Genomic DNA, 23,701 nt, shown 5'->3' with positions numbered 1-23,701 from the left:
TTATGGTTGTTTTTATTCTTTTGCATGTCAACAAGTTTAAAGTAAGATGTGTGTTTTATAAATCCATCAGGGTTAATTCAATGGCTCATTGAGGAAGCAATGGATGATTTAAAACCTCAACTTATTGGTTTAACACCAATAAGGAGCAAATCATCTATTGCTCTTCAAGCCCAATGTATGAGTCCCTTCATCATTTGGATTTAACTTTTTAAAATCATTTTGGGACTCAAGGGGGGAAGCAAGAGGGACTCATTGTGTAAACAGTGGGGGACTTTACTTAACTCAGCACCCAAAAACATAAGGCAACCAAAAAACACAAGCCAACCAAAAACATCCTCACATCATTAGCCATTTGTTCATCCTCAAACCTCCAATCCAAACCAACACCATAGGCTTCCCCAAATACAGAACCCAACCAAAAACAGCCAACCAAAATATTCAAAGCCAACCAAAAACATAACCCAACCAAAAGCAGAAGGCAACCAACAGTTTCATAGGCAACCAAAAACAGCCAACAAAAACATTCATAGGCAACCAATAACACAAGCCAACCAACAAAACAGATACCAACCAAAAAACAGAAGGCACACAACAGATATAGGCCAACCAAAAACAGCCAACAAAAACATTCATAGGCAACCAATAACACAAGCCAACAAAACAGAACCCACACCCAAAAACAGAAGGCAACCAACAGATTCATAGGCAACCTAAAACAGCCAACAAAATGATTCATAGTCAACCAAAAACAGAAGCCAACCAAAAACAGAAGGCAACCAACAGTTTCATAGGCAACCAAAAACAAAACCCTACCAACATATTTCATAGGTTACCAAAAACAAAACCCAACCAACATATTTCATAGGTAACCAAAAACAGCCAACCAAAAATTTCATAGGCAACCAATAATAGCCAACAACAAAACAATACGAATTCCAGGGACTCAAAAAATTTAAAAGGCAACGAAAAACAGAAAGCAATAGAAAGAGTTAGGATGATAGAACCTCAGGGAGTCAAAGAACTCTGCTTTCTCCTGATAAGGAAGCAATGAGTTTCAGGATCAAGTTCTGAACTTGTGCAGGGACTCATCGGAATTTCAAGCTCACCCTCACCATCCTCAGCTTCCTCCTCATCCAGCAGTTCTTCAACCACATCAAAGACCTTGAACCCTCCATCAGACTCAACATACATAGCATAAACTATGACTTCATCGTCATAGACGTAGAAGGCAGTAGAAGAGCAACCCACACACTTACATTTCCCCTTCCTTTTACACCCAACCGTTTCCTTCATCTTCTCCTTCCCCTTCTCCTTCTCCTTCTTCCTTCATTCTCCTTCACCTCTTGAATTTTACCATTCTTTCCAACAGTGTAAAAACACGGAGTCCTTAAAGCGCAAACAATCTCATGGGTAGAACGAAGATTTTCCTTACCTTTTTCCCCATCCCCTTCTTCCTCAACCCTAGATCTAGGCCTCAACCTGTGTGAAATTGGTCTGGGGTCCAAGATCTGCTGAAATTGGGGACTCATTTTTTTAGGGTTCGAAGAAGAAGAGGGACGGAATTCCCTTGGTAACCCGTAACCAGATAGAAATCTTCAACCACCACACCAAAACCTTGAAGGCATAAGGGCGAAGCAAGTGCTTTGTCTCCACTGTCATAGAGCCTCCTTGGCCAAGGAGCCAGACTCAAACGCATGCATCAACTCGCGAATGGAATCAGATCATCCGCGTCGTCTGTTTGGAACAAGGCATCAACTAGGGGTTGGAGATTAGGCACATACTTCTTCGTCATTTTTTTAGGATTTTTGAAGAAGGGGAAGATGAAGTACAGAGACAAAAGTGGGGATTTCAAGAGGAGAATGGAGAATTCGAAGTTTAAAGGGGAAATTTGAAGAGGAAGTGAAGAAATTTAGAGAGAGAAACTGAAGTCCAGTAGAGAGAGGAAGAGAAGATTAGAAGAGGAGAAATGAAAGTGGAGAGAGAGAAGATGAAGTTTTGAGAGAGGGAATGCAGTTCGTAGTTTTAGGGTTAGGGAATTGGAGGGGTTGGGGAAGTGGGGAAGAACTTTAATGGGGGGGGGGATTAATCAGTTGGGGGAGGGGGGTTGAATCTATTAAATGATCATGGGGAAGATGAAAAGGTAGTTGGGGGTTTTAATTTTGGTGGGAATGGTTAAAATCTGATTAGATTAGGTAGGGATTTAATAGGGTAGATTAAGAGTGTTTTAATTTTTAAATGGATAGTTAGTATGAGTAATATGGACATTTCACAAGGCAAAAGTTACTAAATAAGGAAATTTTAAAAAGTGTAACATCTATTTACAACCATGCAATTTTAGGAAAGTGTAACATCTAAAAAAAACGGAGGAAGTAATAGTTATAGCGATAAATTAATTCCGCTAGAATGATACCGAAGGCACATATCTTCCATAGAGATTAGGATTTGATCATATGGTAAAACAAATCATTTGAACATGTATCATTTTTGTCTTTATGGATTGCCGCCCCCTTCACTATAAGTGAGGTACGCCGAAAGTTCCTTAGGTTATTCTACTGGTGGCTCCTAATCTGAGGACAAGCTTGTATTTGTGATTCCTCACTGGAAGCTTGTGCCATATATGCCCGTATATATCATAACAAAGGCAAATCATAAACATCAAAATTTAGGCAACTTCTCCCCTATAATTTGTTCTATTCCAACCTAGGTAGCTAAAGGACATTGCCAACTTGCGGTTATATTAAGGTCTAATTTGATTATTATATAATGACATTTAGTAATAGTTTGAGAGTACTAAGAAAAGTTACGCTCCTAAAGTCGAGATTTAGTACTGTCAAGGTACCACTATCTAGTTAACTTTAAATTATAGTCGGAGCTTTTCTCATGTTCTCACCACTAGCTTGCCCCTAAACATTAGACAATCCTCAAAATACTTACAATAATTAGACCTTTGTTTTCGAATAATTTATGTCTTGATGGATTGTACGAACAACGTTGTTCTATATGCTTGAAAATTGAAATGGAATATACTCTTTCTGTTCTTTTAAATTGGTTATAAATTTTATTTACACGCATATTATATTAAGATGAGATGAAAAGTATAATTCGGAGTGAAAAAAAATGAGTGGAGGAGGGATGTAGGATTATATGAATAATAATGTAAAAGAAAAATCGATAGTGACATTTTTTTTAATGAAAAAAAAAGAAATATGTGAGATAAAGTAGGATAATAGGTTGGAGTAAAACAATATATACTATTAGCAAAACATTTTCATCAAATAAATTGGATGAGAAAGAAAGTGTAACTAGCTTAAAGAAACATACCAAGATACAAGAAGCCAATTACTCAAAGACAACGAATCGGACTAAAATGAAAATTATAACCAACTTAAAGAACGGAGGTAGTAAAGATACTTAAGTTCTAATGATGCTACTCTAATGTATATTAGTCAAGATATACGAAAAGGATCTTTATAAAAACAAATATTTAGTTAAATAATAATTTTATAGTTGATTTTCTCAATTACGTATTACATTGTTTCAAAATACTTGATACACTTCTCTGAGCACGCTTGTCAATGCAGTTTTAAATATACCCTATATGTTAATATAAATTTTGATATTCTAAAAGTATATTTATCGAGATGAATCTAACAAAATTCAATATGTTTATATTCTTTTCTTACGAAAACATCACAAAACAAAGTCAAAGGAGAGAGTGTGAATAGTGCAAAAGTTGAACAATGTCATATATTTTGAAACGGAAAAAGTATTATACTGTAACTCGGTAAGATCTTTATCCTTTTCTATGAAAAATATTTCTATCAAAATATCACATTTTGCAACCTTAATATCAAATCGTTATTGACACTCTTTGCAATTGTTGGTGCAAAATAAGTTTGTTGACCTTGCAAACAAGTCAATGGACACCCAATAGTTTAGTCTTGAATACCTTGGGAGATTTAATCCCTGGGGGGTTACCGATTTTAATTGGATAAAAATTTGCTAACGTACTCTGTTGTAATTTAATTAATGATCAAACTACAACAAATTAATTTTAAGCGAAATGCAATAAATAGAGAAAACAATCATTAATCACTTAATTAAAGTATAAGATTCCCATACATGCCACAAACCTCAAGATGAATTTTACAACACACAAAAGGATAAGTCAGGCTATACAACTAAAGAGGAGACACGAAGGCTATTACCTCCATGGTTCCTTGCTTCAAGCGGAGAGTTTGAAACCTTGTCTAATGGCGCCAGAATATGCTCGGATGCCAAATCTAAATCTAGAGAACTGAACTATATCCCCGGAAGGGGGTTGGCTATGCTAAAGCTAGGCTAAGCTAAGGAATTAAGAAATGCAATTTGATGAGTTGTTCGTTGTTGTTTGCTTGATAATGTTTTTTTTATTTATAGAGAATCATGATATGTAACTTCCATTTGTGCTAGGCAGGGAAAATGTTTGAATCATTTTTTATTCAAACCTTAACCGCATTCTGGCACTGAATAATTTTTTCCTTCTAATGCACATTTGTTTTCATGTTGAATCACCCTTTGATTATCTTCTTTTGATTGTTATTCTTCTATTGCCTCTAACTTTCATCTCCTAAAAGTTTGAATAGCCCTCCTTTGGCTCTTGTTGACTTTGTCTTCTATTGACTTTACTTAATTGGCTTTATATTTACATTGGGCCCTTAGTTAAAGCATAAATTAAATCTTTTGAGGTTTGATTCGACGTACTACATTAAATATTACTTGACATTCGAAAGTGGTAATAATAGCAATTATGGCGTTCCTTCTACTCTTTTTCACTATTGTCATTGAATAGGATATGTTTTGATATATTTTGCAAATAGATTTCTAATTCAAATAGGGTTTCTAACGTAATTAGGACTATTATTATTTTATAAGTTTATAATGGTTACAATGACTTGTAGCCAACATTATTTTGTGTAATTTGAAGTGTTTATTTTGTATTTGTGATCCACATCATTCAATAAGTTAACTTTATGATTAGCATTTATACGTTTAATAGAAAAAAGGACGATTTGCGTCGTCCCATTTGCGTCGCATGGTAGGCAAAACAACGTAATAACGTAACTTGCGTCGCATGCAAAGAGGAGTGCAACGCACAACATGGGTACATAAGCACCATATACGAGCTATATGCGTCGCACGTGCCTTAGGTGCGTTGCAAAAGCCCAATTTACGTCGGATCCGCTGGCCCATCCGATGCAAATCGTCTCATCCTTGAAAAAAAAATTCCACACTATCTACGACGCACGTCTTTAAAATGTGTGCAAAAGGTTGATTTGCGTCGGACTCCTAGGACCATCCGACGCAAATAACACGTTGAGGGCCATAATTTAGACCCAATTTGCATCGCACCTCATTCATTGTGCGATGCAGATTACGAGGCCACGAGGCCCACTTGCTTTTTATTTCGAAAACCTTAATTGTTCAACACTCCAGCCGTCCAGCCCCCCCATTCTCACTCTCAAATTCTCTCTCTCTCAAATTATCCTCTCTCTCTCTCACTCTCACTTTCACTCTCAAATTTTCCTCTCTTACTCTTGCAAACGAACGAGTCACATCTTCCCTTCTCACTCTCACATCTTGCGAACGAACAATCTTGTTTTGCGAACGAGCAACCCTAATTTTTCATCTGCATGAACGATTCAAAGGATTTCCTCCCCCTTTGCTACTCACCGACAACGCAAACAAGATCAAAGGCAGGTGAAAATTCAACGCGGACAAGATCAAAGTACAATCTTGTTTCCCAGGTATGATTCAATGCGAAGATTTAATTTTCTATTTTAGTTTTCAAATCTAAAAATTCGTTTTTCCTTTTCAGATCTGAAAAATAAAAACTTAGTTCATGCAGATGAAAAATAAAAACTTTAATCCTTTCGTTTTTATTTTTATTTTTTGTATCTAATTTTTATTTTTGTTTATTTTTTGGCATTCTAATGTTTTATTTTCAGATATAGAATTGGTTCTTCTCGATGTCGTCTCCCTCGAACACATCGAAAAACGTCGCCATTACAATATTCCTTTATTAGATTCAGTTTTAATTTTACATTTTTTTTACATATTTACAATGTAATTTGTTTTGTATATATTGTATATATTTTTTACATATATTTATATCTAATATTTACATATTAATTCAAAGATTTGTTTGTATCTAACATTTACATATCATTGCAAAAATATTGCGATTTTAAGTCATATTGTGGGAATCTTATTTGTTTTTGTAATCTTGTCTTGATTTACCCAGAATAGAGAATTAAAATATGCAATCCTGTGAGTTTGACAGAAAAAAAAGCTGAATTTTTTTTAAAATGCAAATTTCAGTAATTTACGTCGCACCTATTGCCACATGTGATGCAAATTACTGAAATTAGAACCTGCTGGGCATTGGCGTAGATATGTTGGGATATGTGCGTCGTATGTTGGGGATATGAGCGACGCAAATGATTAATCATCTGAGTCGTTTGTTTGTGCGACGCAGATGCTGTCTCTATCATCTGTGTCGAAACCTAGGTCCGACGCAAATGGTGGTCCTAGTGCGACACAAATCGTTGATTCTCTACTAAATATTAAAATTTGTATATATTAATTCATATTCAATAAATCTTTGTCAATGGTGAAAACAAAACAATTCTTTGTTCATTTTGTTTATTAACAATAGTCTTTTCTCCATTTTCCATTTTTTTTAAGATTTAATTGAATCAATTAACAAAATTTGTTTACAAAACTAAAGAGCTAAGATTTCAATAGTTATAGTTGGCTAAAATTTTGTTGTAGCCATTGAATAATCATCCATCATTATTTTGTAACCTATAAATATTAATAAATGATAATCTCTTTGATCACCAAGTTTAACATGATATCACAACAGAAGTTCTAGATCTAGCTTCCAATACTAGTTTGTTTTTGAGAATTTTGCACTGAGCCCCTTTCCATGTAGCTTCCGCTTATTTTCTCGCGCTTCTTCTCTCGTGCTACCACTCTCTCTTGGCCATGACTAAGGAGGACACCACCCCACCTCCCTCTTCCTCCATCCAATATATACCATCCTGCCACTCGATCAACGATATTAAAATTGCCTTCCTTCGGTCCATAAAGTTGTCCGTGTAATAGTAGAAAATACGACAGCTACTGCAACCCCTTCTTCTTCGGTGGAACTACAGGTTGAGGACTCGGGATGATGTCCATTGATCTCCTCAATATGTGAATGGGAATCTAACACTAGCTTTTAATTACTAGAATTTTTGCAATAAACCCAAAATAATATGTTAATAATCAAAGTTTTTTTTTTGAAAAAAAAGACAAAACACTAAATTGTAAATATAATCGGTGCGATTACATATTATTTTGGATTTATTACGAAAATGCCATTTGAAATATTACTATTTACATATAAAGAGATCAATTGATCCTCCCTCTTCTTTTAAGTATTAGAGGTTTGACTAATGCACTCTTCATACAACGTTGGTTAACCTTATATTTTTTGTTAATTGTTTGATAATTTGATAAATACATTTATGCAAATCAATAAAGAGAAGGATAGTCAGTCCACTTACAATTCTGAATGATATTTGCATACTGATACTAATAGAAATTGATAATAGTGTATGAAATTTCTTGATATATAAAGTGGTAGTTTGGCTAATCTTTCTTCGATGTGGGACACATTTTTAGGAAAAACTGATGTTATTTCAGCAACAAATAATAAAATATATGTTTCCAACGATAACAAATCAAATATCTATTTCTATATTTGTTTCTAAATAGCAACATAGTGAAAATATGATGTCATCTATCAACAAATCATAAAATTAATTGTTTCTAATGTGATCAACGAATGAAATATTGGTTTTGGTAATTTGTTGCTAAATGGCAACAAATTGGAAATATAATGCCATCTGGTAATAGTTAGTAAAATTAATTGTTCCTAATGTCAACAGAACTGCAATTGGTTGTCGTAATTTGTTGCTAAATGACAACAAATCGCAAATATGATGCCATCTAACAACAAATAATAAAATTAATTGTTTCTAATGACAACAAACCAAATATTTGTTGTCGTAGTTTGTTGTTATCGATAACAAATTGAAAATACGATGTTATCTAGCAACAAATAGTAAAACAACTAGTTTCCAATAGCAACAAATCAAAAATATGTTGCTTTTATTTGCTGAAAAATTAGAGTAAAAAACGTCACTTTATAATAGGTAACAAAAAAATAGTATATGTTGTTATCTATCAACAATTCAAATTTTTGTTTCCATAATTTGTTTCTGTAATGCTCTAATTTTTGTATAGATTGCATGATACAAATTTGATTTCTATTAAACTAGTGAGTGTTCGGGCGATGCTCCGGGTTGAGTTTTTTCTTAAATTTTTTTCTTGTGAGGAAAAAATTGACCACTGTAGTCTATTATCATTACTATTAATGTGTTAAGTATCTAACTACTTGTATAGTCTTTTAATGAGAAATAATTACAAGACCTTATTATAATTTATTTTAAAATATTAATCAATGATGTTATGTTGGATCAATAGTTAAGCTCTCATTTTTCCTTTCAAAGGTCATGCGTTCGATACCTTCTAACCACACAATATTATTTTACACTGATTATATACACATAAGACTAGTAGTAAGTTCTAACTAGTGGTAAAAAGACTAAAGACTAAAGAGAAGAGGGAGGAAAATTAGAGGTTGGTGGGGGCCTATAATTGAGAGGTGCGAAGAAGAGAGAGGTAGCTAGTTATCAAGCATGGGTGGCACGTGGGAAAGAAAGAGGCTAAAGAATGTTCGACATCTGTTGACATTTACAACACTACAGCTGTCCGTGGCTGTTCTTGTGACGGCGAAAACGGCGGAGCTCTTTAGTGGCCTAGCCAAAGTGGGACCACGTGGACCCTTAAGGGATTTCCCAAGATGTCCCCACATTGTGGGACCCCACCTTCTTCTCTATCCCTATTCCCTCAAATAACAAAATCCTCTCACTTTGGAATTGGGCCCCACTTTTTCATTTTTTTTATTTTATCTTTTTTTTTATAACACCTAAAACGTCCTTTACTGTGTATGGTGTTGCCTATAAATCCAACCCTAAACCATCTCCCGTCTTTCTCATCCCCGTCTTTCTCATTCTCTCTCTTACCAACTTCTTCTTCCCATTTTATCCTTCCCAAAAAAATAACTCTGCATTTACATACTTTCACTCAATTCTGGTATTCTATTATTTTTCTACATCATTTTAGAAACATTATATTTTGTTTATTTATATAATATTAATGGGATTTGTTTGTTTGTTTGTTATGTTATGTATATGTACTTATATAAGTTATGTTATTTTATGTTATGTTATGTAGCGTTTGAAATAATGACAAGGCAAGATATTGTGTCCGTTTCCTCCACAATGAACAACATGACCTCAAATTCGGCAATATTATCCCATAAACCTCCGCCTGTTCCTGGTAAATACATGTTGAACTTACCAATGTGTGAAAGACATCTTCTTCAAGACCTCGACATTAATGGTGTCTCATGGGTTGATTCTATGCGAGCTTCTTCTCCTACCCACCTCAAATCCATCCCTTCCTCCATTACATCTTCGGATTCTCTCGCAATGGTAAGCCAATTCTTAAATGATATAAGAGGCCGAAGGGGTCACTTTTTGTTTACGCTACTTTTTAAGTGACCCGTTATCTAATATAATAGTGTTTCGATGATAATATATAGCTGAAGCAGCCGTCTGCTCTGGATATGTTCGAGCAGATTATTAAGGCGTCAAAGGGAAAACAAATTGTGATGTTTTTGGATTATGATGGCACTCTCTCTCCTATTGTTGATGACCCTGATCGAGCTTTTATGTCTGATGCTGTAAGAGTCGTAATTTGCTTAGTAATTAGTAGTTTAGTACTTACTTTTTAGTTCAAAGTGTTGATTTTAGGAGGTTGATTTATTTTTTTTTTATCTATTTTGGAAAATATAGATGAGGAGGACAGTGAGAAAATTAGCTAGATATTTTCCCACAGCAATTGTGAGCGGAAGATGTCGAGACAAAGTGTACAATTTTGTTAAGCTGGCAGAGTTGTATTATGCTGGAAGTCATGGCATGGACATCAAAGGCCCTGCTAAAGGGTCCAAACATCTCAAGGTTTGTTTTCATTCTGTCCCAAATTAGTTATCACATCATCCACAATACTTGCCAATACTTCTACAATTTTTACGTTTGTCAATGCGCAACTTTGATAGTTATTATTACTCCTTGTCTAACGTTGGTTGCTCTGTTTGTTGATATTTGTTCAGGGTAGTCAAGCTGTTCTATTTCAACCAGCTAGTGAATTCGTTCCAATGATTGATGAGGTTATTATCATTGCTTATTACTTTCAGTTTTAACTCATTAAAATTTCCAAAAAGAAGAAAAAAAAGTTTTTAACATTTTATGGAAATGGATAATGTTTTAGGTTTATAAAGCATTATTGGAGAAAACTAAATCCATACTTGGAGCTACGGTGGAACACAACAAGTTTTGTCTATCTGTGCATTTTCGCTGTGTGGATGAAAAGGTATTTTAGATATTTAAACCATGATTAGTATATTCTCTAATTACTATCAGTGTTGATTAATAATAGTTATTAATAGAAATCTCACAATTTAATGATATAAAATAATGCAGAAATGGAATGAACTCGCTCATGAAGTCAGGTCAGTGCTCAAGGAATACCCAAAGCTTAGACTCACTCAGGGTCGTAAGGTAAAAAAATATACTCCTTTTATATATTATTATAAATATATTGCTTCTTCGTTTCATAATACTCGCTAGACTTTTTATTATGGGAAGTTTTACATTATTTGCTAAATTTTTTTGGGCAATAAACTCTCTCTATCTTTTTCTTTCACATGGGTCTCTTATTTTTTTACTCTCTACCTATCTCTTCTCCAAAAATTATCTAAAAGTCCGTGAATTGAAAAATGTAGCGAGTAATATGAAACGGAACAAGTATTATCATTTTATTATTGAGTCAAGTTGATTGCTTTTGGGAAAAAAAAAAGAATATAAAAAAAAGGAGTGGGCAAAAAATCTAATGTTCTCTTCACTAACGTAAATAACAACAGGTGTTAGAGATCCGACCGACCATCAAGTGGGATAAAGGAAAAGCTCTAGAATTTCTTTTAGAATCACTTGGTAAGTTAATTGAGCAAAAAACATCACTATCACTTTTTTTTTCTTCTTTTTTTATATTATATTCTTGAGAGTACTTTGTATTTTTTTTGATTGGTGTAAAAGAAGCTGACCTTTGTTTGGTCGTTATTTATCACTATCATAATTAGATTTGTCATCTTACAATTAATATTTTTTTCCCTTTGTTAATTTATTTGCTACAGGATTGACCAATTGCACTGATGTTTTCCCTGTTTATATTGGTGATGATCGCACGGATGAAGATGCGTTTAAGGTATCCTATGCGCCTTAATCTTATTCTTAATCAACTTTTGTGGATAATTTAACTTTTTTAGAGCTCAATCTGTGAAATAATTAACTCTTTTTGGGATCCAATTATTGTTAGGTTTTAAGAGACAGAGGACAAGGTTTTGGCATACTTGTCTCCAAGATTGCTAAGGAAACAAATGCGTCTTACTATTTACAAGAACCATCCGAGGTAGTTGCCTAATATAACTTCGAAAATTTTCTTTGTTTTATTTGTATGTTATATATCAAAATTAATGAAAAGTAAGGGATAGTCTAGTGTTTAGAGTTTTCCTCCCGTTTCTAGGAAGTTTGGGATCGATTCTCACCTTGGCAAGTTGGGATTCCTTTCATTCCCCCGACTTATCAAGTTTTCTCCTTATTTATTAAAAAATATATATATTTGAAAACTAATGAATGCGCTTGGTTGGTCGTGTAGGTGATGAACTTTCTACAACGTCTAGTGAAGTGGAGACGTTTGTCATTGAGAAGGCAATTTAGATTGTAAATTAAGCCTTGTGAATTTTCGTACTATTTGACTCTCCTAATCTGGAAATTGTACAGAGATGGGATGAGGTTTCGGAATGCATTAATCTTTGCTTAGAAAATTTAGTAGGTACTAAGCAGAGAAGGAGAAAAAAAAAGTATGTAATGTAGATGATTATATTGTAACTTGTAAGTATAAAAACAGGTCCATAAATAGGGGGCCCAAAAGTTATGTGATGAATGCCATGCAATTGGCTCAAAGTATTAAGATTGTACATAATGTTGTAACTCAAAAGTACCTCCAGATTGCAGGGTATATTATGGTTTGTTGAGGGATGTAAGTTGTAACCTTTTGTCAACTGGTAATAATATTGATTTTTACATCTCATCTGTAAATTATTTTGCGTTTTTCACTTTTTTGTGCTTTTTTTTAGCTAGTTGCCGAATTGTTGGTCAATTGTTTTGTTGTGAATTGCAATTAATTTCTATCTTGAGTCTAATTATAATATTTCATTAAGATTCATCTATTGTTAGTTGTAAATTACCTAACTAATTAAGCTAATTTTTTTCTTCATTGAAATTATTTAGAATTTAGATGGTGTTGGTTGGGAGGAAAACAATTTCCTAAATAATTAGTCCTTTTTTTGGCAATTATGGACGACAAATTGTGTGTCAAAGGTCGAAAATAATTGTCCTAATATATGTGAAACTCCTCATATTAAAGAATTAGCATTAATGACTATTTATAGGGTTACAAATAATCCATCTTAATTGTGTTACGGAACATGATATAATAGGAGATAATATTTATAGAAAATATACCTATGAGGATAATATTTTATATATTCTCTTTTTCATATTTGACTTTCCTAAGAAGCAATAATGTCATGTGTTTCTCTTTGTTTCTTACCTTCTTATTTCTCTTCACCTATCCATCTGTTAGAAATAGAAAAATGGTGAAGAAGATGATTACTATGAACAATGAAACTTCTAGGCGTGTGTAGACACTTTCCCAAAAGTGATATTCCGACCCTATACGAAGCACGGGTTGCACGGAATTCAATTTCGAGATACAAAGAAGAACAACAAGAGTCACGCTCGTATGAATCTTGTAAAAATGAGAATAAGAATTTTGATTTTGTGTTTGATGATCAATGTAATCAAATAACTTTTTGAGAGAGAGAGCTTTTAGAGAGAAAATAATATATCAAAACTCTTGCTTTCATCTGTGAACCAATGCCACTATATACACGCAATATTAAGAAGAAACCGTCAAAAACCGCTGAACACACACAACTTCACGCAACGAAAGCACAGTGGTCTGTCGCGAGCCGCGACAGAGCTCGCGAGTCGCGAGCGAGCCTGTCGCGAGTCGCGACAGTGGTCGTGAGTCGCGGCCAAGGTTCTGCCCAGTCTCGTGTTCATCAGCCAGTCGCGAGCCACAACAATGGTGGCGAGTCGCGCGACGACGTTTCTGCCTAGCTTCGTGCGTTTCTCATTGTTTATTATACCATAAACAACCCACGTGTATACTTAACGTAACTTGAACAACGACACCATAACCAAGTCATTCAAGTTATACGATACATGAAATTAATCAACCAAATACTCTAAATAATCCAACAATCCTCCCCCATTTAGAGTATTCTAAAAGATAATAAGCACTAAACATCATCAAACAAACATCTCATGCGTAAATGAAAGTGTATAAAACTTGAACTTTCATATAGTAAAGTACACATTCCAAGTATCCGTATCCAATTGGTGTCGATAACGATTGAACCAATTTCAATACATAATGGAAACCCGAAGATACAATACACACAAGATAAAATTACTTAAACTCATTATAAACCGACACATAAAGCCTTGTGTCCATATCTATTCATAAGTGTATCAAAGCTATGCCCCAATAGCTCCTTGAAGCGGCTAAACTTCACACTTACATAGGTAGATCTCTAAAATACATGCTACTGTGAAAAGCATAAACAAGAGACCTATTAAGTTATACAACCTCCTTATACAACACAGTTATAGAACTATAAACTTAGGATGAATAAAAGTTCTACAATCATCTAAATGAAGAAATTAATCTTATTGAACTTAAGACCCAACGTCATATTGGGCGTTAAGTTAAGATTCCCTCATTCGTGATTCTCGAGGGGCTCCAATCCTAAACCGATTGCCATCCTCTTTACATTATCTCTAGCCAAGGCCTTTGTAAAACAATCCGCTAGATTATACGTTGTACGTACATAGTCAACAGTGATTACACTATCCTTGATAAGTCCTTGGATGTAGCTATGCCGCACACCAATGTGTCTTGACTTACCATTATAGACTTGACTATATGCTCTTGCCAAAGCAGCATCGTTATCACAATGAATCGCTATGGGCGATATCGGTTTTGGCAACAAAGGAATCTCAATCATGAGATTCTTCAACCACTCCGCCTCTTTGCTTGCGGAAGATAAAGCAATGAATTCCGAAGTCATGGAGGAATCCGCTATGCAAGTTTGTTTCTTGGAAGCCCAAGATATAGCACCTCCCCCAAGTAGAAATACCCATCCACTTGTAGAAGAGTGATCTTCTTTTATAGAGATCCAACTTGCATCCGAATACCCTTCTAAAACCGAAGGATATCCACTGTAGGATAAACCATAGTCCTTGGTTTTTCCTAAATACCTTAACACAGACGAATAGCTTGCCAATGTTGTACACTAGGATTACTAGTATACCTACAGTTTGCCTACCGCAAATGCGATATCCGGCCTAGTACTCGTCATTGCATACATCAAACATCCAATCACCCTTGAATACTCAAGTTGAGATACAGCACTACCTACATTAGGTAGTAATTTCTCACTAGGGTCCATTGGAGTTGACACAAAAGAGCAACCACTAACATCGAATTTCTTAAGAACCTTTTCGATGTAGTGAGATTGAGACAAACTCAATTTACCTTTGCTTCTTTTAATTCTAATTCCTAGAATGACATCCGCCTCCCCCAAATCTTTCATTGAGAACTTAGACGATAGAAAAGATTTAGTCCATCAACTTGGGATAAATCAGTTCCAAAAAATTAGCATGTCATCTACATATAAGCAAATCATAACACCATGACCATTGTCATCAAATTTGCTATATACACACTTTCTGAATTGTTCAATTTGAATCCTTAGACAACACTACCTCATCAAATTTTTGATGCCATTGCTTAGGTGCTTGTTTTAGCCCATACAAAGATCTAATTAGTTTGCAAACTTTTTGTTCTTGACCTTTGACAACAAATCCAACCGGTTGTCTCATGTAAACCTCCTCATCTAATTCTCCATACAAGAACGCAGTCTTGACATCCATTTGATGGATCACAAGATTATGAATTGCTGCAAGGGCAATCAATAATCTTATAGTGGAGATTCGAGCTACAGGTGCATATGTATCGAAATAATCGATCCGCTTTTGAGAAAAGCCTTGTCCACTAACCGGGCTTTGAACTTGTCAATAGTTCCATCGATTTTCATTTTCTTCTTGAAAATCCATTTGCACCCTATTGGTTTACATTTAGGAGGTAGGTCCGCTAAAACCCATGTGTTATTCCCCATGATTGAGTCCATTTCATCATCAATAGCTTCTTTCCAAAATGAAGCATCTTGAGATTGCATGGCCTCATCATAAGTTAAAGGATCCCCTTCCACATTATAGACATATGGAAATTTAGTCAAAACACTATCTCTTGATCCTTCAACCAAATATACATGAAAATCCGGGCCAAAAGATTTCTCTTTCCTAACCCGTTTACTTCTCCTTGGTTGAGTTGATGTAGATGCAACATTTTCATCTAGAATTTGTTCATCTAACTCATGATCATCATTTTGATCAATCTCTTGAATTTCGGTACTTGGAGTTATATCCTTTGGTCTAGGAACCGATGAATATCTATTTTCATCAAAAATTGCATCCTTGACTCCACAATAGTGTGAACCGACCAAAAGTCGTTTTGTTCTATAACATAGAACCTATAGGATTTGCTATGAAGCATATCCTATAAAGATGCATTCAACTCCTCTTTCACCTAACTTTTTACGTTTAGGTTCCGGCACTTTCACTATTGCCCTACATCCCCAAACTCTAATGTAACTTAGATTTGGTTTTTTTGTACCATAATTCATAAGGGGTAACTTTGTTCTTTTTCATAGGAACACGTTCAAGATGTAACAAGCGTTAAAACCGCTTCACCCCAAAAACCATCACTCAAACCCGAGTAGGATAACATAGAATTTACCATTTCTTGTAAAGTTCTATTTTTCTTTCCGCTACACCATTTTGTTGTGGTGTATAAGCCGCGGTTGTTTCATGTAATTCCTAAAGCTTGGAAATAACTAGGATTATGAAATTCACCACCTCTATCGGTTCTAAACCGTTTAACCTTGTCACTTAGTTGCAATTCTACTTCATTTTTATAGATCTCAAATTTTTCTAGGGCTTCATCTTTAGTAGACAATAGATATACATAACAAAATCGTGAATGATCATCAATAAATGTTATTATATATTTTTTGTTTCCTAAAGAAGGTGTACTATGAAAATCACAAAGATCACTATGTACCAAATCAAGCAATTTAGTATCTCTTTCCACATTATTAGGGAAAGAACACCTAGTTATTTTGGTAAGCATGCATGTTCTACACTTCTCAATACTTGGATCAAAGAAGGAATTAAATCATCCTTAGCCATAGAATATAATTTTCTATAATTAACATGACCAAGTCTTAAATGCCAAAGAGAAGATTATCATTAATAACACACACATTGTTACTAAAGCATTTGAAATGCTGAGTTTAAACATACCATTACACAAATAACCAAGTCCAACAAACAAACCACCCTTAGATAATAAAATTGTCCGACTCAAAAACCATTTTAAAACCTATTCGATTCAAGATAGCTCCTGACACTAGATTACGCCTAAGTTCCGGAGCAAATACAACATCTCTTAACACTAGAGATTTGCCGGAACTAAAGACCAACTCTACTTGTCCTACACCAGAACTTGAGCTGTAGAGTCATTCCCCATGTATAGAACTTCTCCATTGTCCACCTCCTTGAAGGTTTTGAATGAAGACCGCTCCTTGCACACATGCCTTGAAGCTCCTGAATCGATATACCATGAACAATCATCCTGTACACAAAAGATTTCAGAAATCATACACATATAATTCAAACTTGAATTACATGAAAGTTGTGTACAAGTACCTTGTTTGGCTTGGGATTGGCTAGACTCGCCTTTCCCTCCACCTTGCTCATTCTTTTTGTTCATTTCCTCTTCCATAGGAAGCAATCCTTTTTGAAGTGTCCGGGCTTGCCACACTCCCAACAACCACGTTGTTGAACACCTCCACCATTCTTAGGCTTCTTAAAGTTGTTGCCTTTGGTGAAATTATTAGCCCTCTTCTTAGGATTTGAGTCTTTGAACTTTCCATCCTCCACCATGTTAATGGTAGAAGAATTAGGATTTACCTCCTTTTGTCCATCTTGAACCCGAATGCCCTCTTCAATCCGAAGATGAGCACCCAATTGTTCCACATTTATATCATCTTTCCTATGTTTAAGAGTATTTCTAACATCCTTCCAACTTGGTGGTAATTTGTCTATTATTGAAGATACAATAAAGTTTCATCCATACTAATATTGTGTTGTTTAAAACTTCCTAAAATCCTTTGAATTTCATGGAATTGTTCCATCACAGGCCTTGTTTCATTCATCTTAAAGTTATTGAAATTACTAACTAAGAACTTCTTACTAGATGCATCTTCGGCCATGTATTTTGACTCAAGGTCATCCCAAAGCATTTTAGCGGATTCATAAAATTGATAAACATCAAATAAAGTGTCAGACATACCGTTTAAAATGTGACCACGACATATATAATCGTCATTCTCCCACTTGTTCCTTCTCCTTGAGGCCTCCAAAGTTTCATCTTCCACAAACTCGGGTTTTGGAGTACTCAAAACATATGCCACCGAAAGAGAAGTGAGAAGAAAATGCATCTTCTTTTGCCATCTACGGAATCCCACACCCTCAAACTTTTCAAGTTTCTGAAAATTCGAAGTCATTTCACGTACCGTAGCCATCTTCAAGAATATCACTTTTGGATTATTAGAAACTAGAAAAGGGTGAAGAAGATGATACTATGAAATGAAATCTTCTAGGCGTGTGTAGACACTTTCCCAAAAGTGATATTCCGACCCTATACGAAGCACGGGTTGCACGGAATTCAATTTCGAGATACAAAGAAGAACAACAAGAGTCACGCTCGTATGAATCTTGTAAAAATGAGAATAAGTTTTGATTTTGTGTTTGATGATCAATGTAATTCAAATAACTTTGAGAGAGAGAGCTTTTAGAGAGAAAATAATATATCAAAACTCTTCTTTCATCTGTGAACAATCCACTATATACACGCAATATTAAGAAGAAACCGTCAAAAACCGCTGACACACACAACTTCACGCAAGACACAGTGGTCTGTCGCGAGCCGCGACAGAGCTCGCGAGTCGCGAGCGAGCCTGTCGCGAGTCGCGACAGTGGTCGTGAGTCGCGGCCAAGGTTCTGCCCAGTCTCGTGTTCATCAGCCAGTCGCGAGCCACAACAATGGTGGCGAGTCGCGCGACGACGTCTCTGCCTAGCTTCGTGCGTTTCTCATTGTTTATTATACCATAAACAACCCACGTGTATACTTAACGTAACTTGAACAACGACACCATAACCAAGTCATTCAAGTTATACGATACATGAAATTAATCAACCAAATACTCTAAATAATCCAACACCATCATCATCCATCCATTTTCACATTGTTTTCTCCCCAACAATTTTAAACATAACCAAATAAAAAAGAACTCGTTTACTATCATTTCCTTCTTGGAAAATATTTTTCATTATTAAAACTTGGAAATATTTTTTATCCAATGTAACACGAAGAGTAAATGTTTGATATCTCAGTAAGGTCCTGTTCTTTTGAGTACAATTTCAGTTTAATTTAATTCCTATAAACGGACCACTCCCAAAACAATAATTTATGCTTGTTTAATCTGACTTATGGAAAGACTCTTCACGGGATTAGTAGGAGATCTGACATGTATGTTCAGGTTCTACGGTGCCTTACCACTTGTAGTTTACTCTTTATGGTATCAAGAACAAGCGAAGGAATAAGAGAGTAAAAAGAAATAAAGAAGATGAAACAAAGCTATAGCCTGTAGTATTGGCAATAAGACAAGTGTTGAATGCAAGAAGATAAAAAAAAAATTGGATGGATGAACAAATTCAAGTACTTTTAGATATCTGAATCACCAATTTTACTCGGGGAGGCTATACCTACCACAATGCATCATAAAGTAAAGGATAAATGTGTGGGTCAAATCCATATGACAATGACATTAGTTAGAGAGAAAAAAAATATAAATTACATTAAGCTTAATATTTTAGAGAGAGAAATGCGATTAAGATTACACTCTAATAATTAGAGGTGATCAACAATGAAACGATCTGCGAGCTCGATCCGTCCCGACATGAAAATAAGTAGATTTTAGGCGTGATATTTCGGTCCGCAATTCAGGCACAAACCAATATTTGGGGAAAAAGACAAGTTATGGACAACCTAAACCAAGAAACTTAGCATAATTTTGTCCATATCTGAAAATGACTCGAAAAATCCGTTCGATCCAACCTGAAATAACAAGTTTTGGCGCAAAAAAGGTGGCTCAAGGCTTGACTCGACTGAATTATCAACGTGAAACATAGCACCTTTTTTTAGCAAAACCTAGCCCTACTAACCTCTTCTACATTTATTATCCTTTTCCTCCTTGATTTTACGAGGGTGGTGAATATTTAGGTAATTTTATGATTATTGGTCAAGGATACACAATCATAACTAGGAGTGTGCACAAACCGGTCCCGATCGAAATTCGGACCACAATTTGGACGGGATCGGAGATTCCCTGGCACTACAAAAAAAAGTCCATTTAGAGACGGACAAAATCCGTCCCTAAAAAGGTCAAATCCGTCGCTATATGGGCTTAGAGACGGATTTAGAGACGGATATTGTCCCTCTTTAAAACCCTTGTCGCTAATTCGAGTTAGAGACGGATTTTAAAAATCCGTCTCTAAAGTTTAGAGACGGATTTAGGAAATCAGTCTCTAAGCTTAGAGACGGATTTCGAAATCCGTCTCTAAAGTTTAGAGACGGATTTTGCAAATCCGTCTCTAAACTTAGAGACGGATTTTGAAAATCCGTCTCTAAACTTAGAGACGGATTTTAAAAATCCGTCTCTAAGTTTAGAGACGGATTTCGAAAATCCGTCTCTAAATTCACTGAAAATATAAAAAATATATAAACGAAATTAACAAGACGATAGTTCCTAATATTATCATGATTATATTTAATCACCTATTATTACCTACCTAGTTCAAGTTGATCTCATTACCATTTAGGAATATCCCTTAAGTAAACCCGGTTCAATTCTACAAGGGAAAGGATAAGAAGACTCCACAGTCGCAAGAATCGCTGTTCGTAGGAATCGAACTTGTAACCTCAAAGAAACGAGAAGAAGCTCCAACCAACTACACCAAATACAACTTGTATACTTCTCTACATAATATTGGTAATATGTAGAAGAAATATTAGAGACGGATTCAAAAATCCGTCCCTAATTTAGAGACGGATTTCTAAAATCCGTCTCTAACTTAGAGACGGATTTTTAAAATCCGTCCCTAAATTAAAGAAGCGCAATAAAATATTCATATTTGAATTTAGAGACGAATTTTTATAGAATCCTTCTCTAAATTTAGAGACGGATTCTAAAATTCCGTCCCTAAATTAGAGACGGATTTTGAAAATCCGTCTCTAAATTAAATACGTGCAATAAAATATTCATATGTAAATTTAGAGACGAATTTTTTAAATCCGTCTCTAACTTTAGGGACGGATTATCAATATCCGTCCCTAAGTTAGAGACGGATTTTCAAAATCCGTCTCTAAATTTATTTCGAGACGGATTTTTAAAATCCATCTCTAATTTAGGGACGGATTTTTAAAATCCGTCCCTAAAGTTAGAGACGGATTTAAAAATCCGTCTCTAATTTAGAGATGGATTATCAATATTCCGTCTCTAAATTAGAAACGGATATATATCCGTCTCCAAAAATCCGTCGCTATATAAGCTTTTTTTTGTAGTGTGGTCCGCCGAATATCAGAAATCCGGTCCACCGGTCCATTCCGGTCCAAACCCGAAAAATTCCGGTCATGACCGGTTGGACAAGAATTTCTATTATTTTAGTAAAACAAAAGTTTATATGTTAAAAAAATTAAGGTAGAAAGTTAGAAACTTAAAAACCTACTATTTATTCTTTTAGGATTATTGTTATTAAAATTATTAATTTTTAATGTATATAATTCATAAATATAATTACATAAAATAAAAAAAGATTTGTTTTTTTTGAAAAAAAACTTCCAGTCCAATCCCATTCTAAGAAAATTCCAAATTCTGATCCAGTCGATTTCGATCCAATTTGTTCCTGGACCATTGCACACCCTAATCATAACCATGAAAGTAAGGATAAGACTTTGCTGACAAAATAAACTAATAAGTTCATTGTCATTAATTGACTCATTGCTGATTTGTCATTACATGTTATTGATAGTCTACCAAACAAGTAGTTAGTTTGACCAGTATTAAGGATAGTAATGGTAATAAATTTATTTGTAACATCTTAAAAAATGTCTTATTTTAATGTTAATGTTTTTTATCAACATTCAAAAACCTTTTCTTTTGGGAAATTTACAATAACATTCACCACTAAATGTAGTATAGAGTTGATTTGCTATTAAAATTCTATTGACAAAATTCACCGATTAAATATATGTATTAGAAATTCCCTCAACCTTCCTTTTCTCTCTTTTCTGGAGTCTTCTCTTCTTTCTCCAAAAAGCGCTAAATGTCATTTTCGATATAGGAATTACCGTCATCCTTTTGAGCAATGACGCTTCCTCCACCCTTTATCTTCTATTATTTGGTTTTAGGTTACTGTTTATAAAATAAAAAGGAGAGTTTTCTATATATTAATATATCAAATTTTATCAATCACTCTTTGAGAGTTTGGTGATTATATTTGATATTTAGTTTTCTAGTTCAAATTTCATTGATGTAATTTGTGTTGCATGTATCGCTCTGGATGCTAGCTCCTAGTTTACAATCATTTGGTCACCTAAATAAGGTTCTACTTCAATACTATAATTGATCCATAAATTTTTTTCAGGAAAGGTTGTATAAAAGAGGTGATATCTCAAGCTCATAGAAGTCTTGAAGGCTAGAACTAGATAGGTTAGTATCTACTATATGGTCTCCTTTTTATCTAAGGGTGTTACTGATGGTAATGGAACCAGGGCCTACTTTGATGTCATGTACTGCCAATGGGGATACGAGTTTGTTAAGAGAGGGATAAGTTCCCTTAAATCTTGTCTATCCCATATTAAAAGTTGAAGAGAACGAAATCCTCTGTATATAAGAGGTGGAAATATAAAAATATATGGATGCCTTAACCTAATACAACACTTCAAAAGATATATTTAATGCCAACATAGAACATGCATACTTTCATCCTTTTTTCCATGGAGATCATACGTACTACTTTTAGTAACCGCATCAGTATGGTAACAATCTTATGCGGTTTTCAAGAATGACCGTATCAGATTGTTTGTTTTTTGATAAAAAAAAAGTTCAGCAGCGAAATCCATTTACATTTAACGAAACATGAGCTATTACAGACAACGAAAACATGGAGCCATTATAGACAACGAAATGGGCCATTACAAACAACGAAAATCTAAAATAAAGTAAATGAAATTATACAAACAAAAAATAAGAAACTAAATGAAATAAATGAAATTTATACAGACGAAGTTAGTGGATTTAATTTATACAAACGAAATTAAATGAAAAAAAAAGTAATTAATCAAATCTGAAATTACAGAATATAAACTAATTAACAGAAAAAATAAAAAATGAGAATTAAACGAAACTAAACTTAGCTCTAGAATAATATGAAATAACATGATAATAATCACCACATAAATTAACAAATTCGCCTAAAAAACGGAAAAAAAAATAGTGATGTGCGGGTGGTGGTTGGCGTTTCGGGGAGGTGATGAATAGATCTGGGCGCCGTTGAAGAGTAGGATGTGGTCATTTCCCTTCGTGGTTGTTGGCGTTGGTGGCGTTGGCGTTGGTAGACTGTTGTTAGGGTTTTGTGGTTTGGCGTTGGCGGTGTGCATGTCATGGCTTGGCGGTGGCGTTGTCGCAAGTGTTCGGCGTCGTTGCCGTTGGCGGTGTTTGAGAAACACAGATGTGTAGTGGTGGTGTTTGAGAACGAGGAAACAAAGTGATTGTGTTTGAGAACGAGGAAACGAGAGAGGAGAGAGGAGAGAAAAGTGAGGGAGAGGAGTGAGAGGGAGCCGTGAATGAGGGAGAGGAGTGAGGAGAAGGGATTAGGGTTGAGTGGGGAGAGTTATGTGGGCTAGGGTTGTAAGGGAGGAAAATGGACCGCGCGTTTTATTAAGAAAATCTGATGCGGTCCTAGGAACCGCATCAAATTCTTAAAAACCGCATCAGTTGTTTTAATCTGATGCGGTCCACAAGAGGACCACATCAGATTTTCTTTTCAGCTTT

General features: G+C 34.9%; 1 protein-coding gene across 2 annotated transcripts; it reads left to right on the top strand.

Moving 5' to 3' along the window:
• The first annotated feature begins 9,139 nt into the window (after positions 1-9,139).
• On the top strand, positions 9,140-12,361 carry LOC104895698 (probable trehalose-phosphate phosphatase I). Of its 2 annotated transcripts, XM_010682268.4 has the most exons (11): positions 9,140-9,246; positions 9,388-9,647; positions 9,758-9,898; positions 10,011-10,175; positions 10,328-10,384; positions 10,486-10,587; positions 10,698-10,775; positions 11,138-11,207; positions 11,408-11,478; positions 11,590-11,682; positions 11,929-12,361. In XM_010682268.4, exons 2-11 carry the CDS (start codon positions 9,399-9,401, stop codon positions 11,995-11,997), a joined length of 1,095 nt encoding a protein of 364 aa, XP_010680570.2. In that variant the 5' UTR covers positions 9,140-9,246; positions 9,388-9,398; the 3' UTR covers positions 11,998-12,361. The 2 variants fall into 2 exon arrangements, with proteins under 2 accessions (XP_010680570.2, XP_057251937.1); XM_057395954.1 differs by lacking the exon at positions 9,140-9,246 and having other exon boundaries at positions 9,277-9,647.
• Positions 12,362-23,701: the final 11,340 nt, after the last annotated feature.

This window comes from Beta vulgaris, chromosome 6, assembly GCF_026745355.1.
Source record: "Beta vulgaris subsp. vulgaris cultivar EL10 chromosome 6, EL10.2, whole genome shotgun sequence".
Classification (NCBI taxonomy): Eukaryota; Viridiplantae; Streptophyta; class Magnoliopsida; order Caryophyllales; family Amaranthaceae; genus Beta; species Beta vulgaris.
Note: the sequence above shows the minus strand (reverse complement) of the source record. Positions and strands in the feature narration are given on the sequence as shown.

Bases quoted from the DNA above. Each gene is read 5' to 3' on its own strand.
- LOC104895698 (XM_057395954.1), top strand. From the start codon at position 9,339: ATGTATATGTACTTATATAAGTTATGTTATTTTATGTTATGTTATGTA. The intron at 10,588-10,697 runs GTATTTTAGATA...AAAATAATGCAG, and splicing joins TTCGCTGTGTGGATGAAAAG to AAATGGAATGAACTCGCTCA. The intron at 10,776-11,137 runs GTAAAAAAATAT...AAATAACAACAG, and splicing joins GACTCACTCAGGGTCGTAAG to GTGTTAGAGATCCGACCGAC.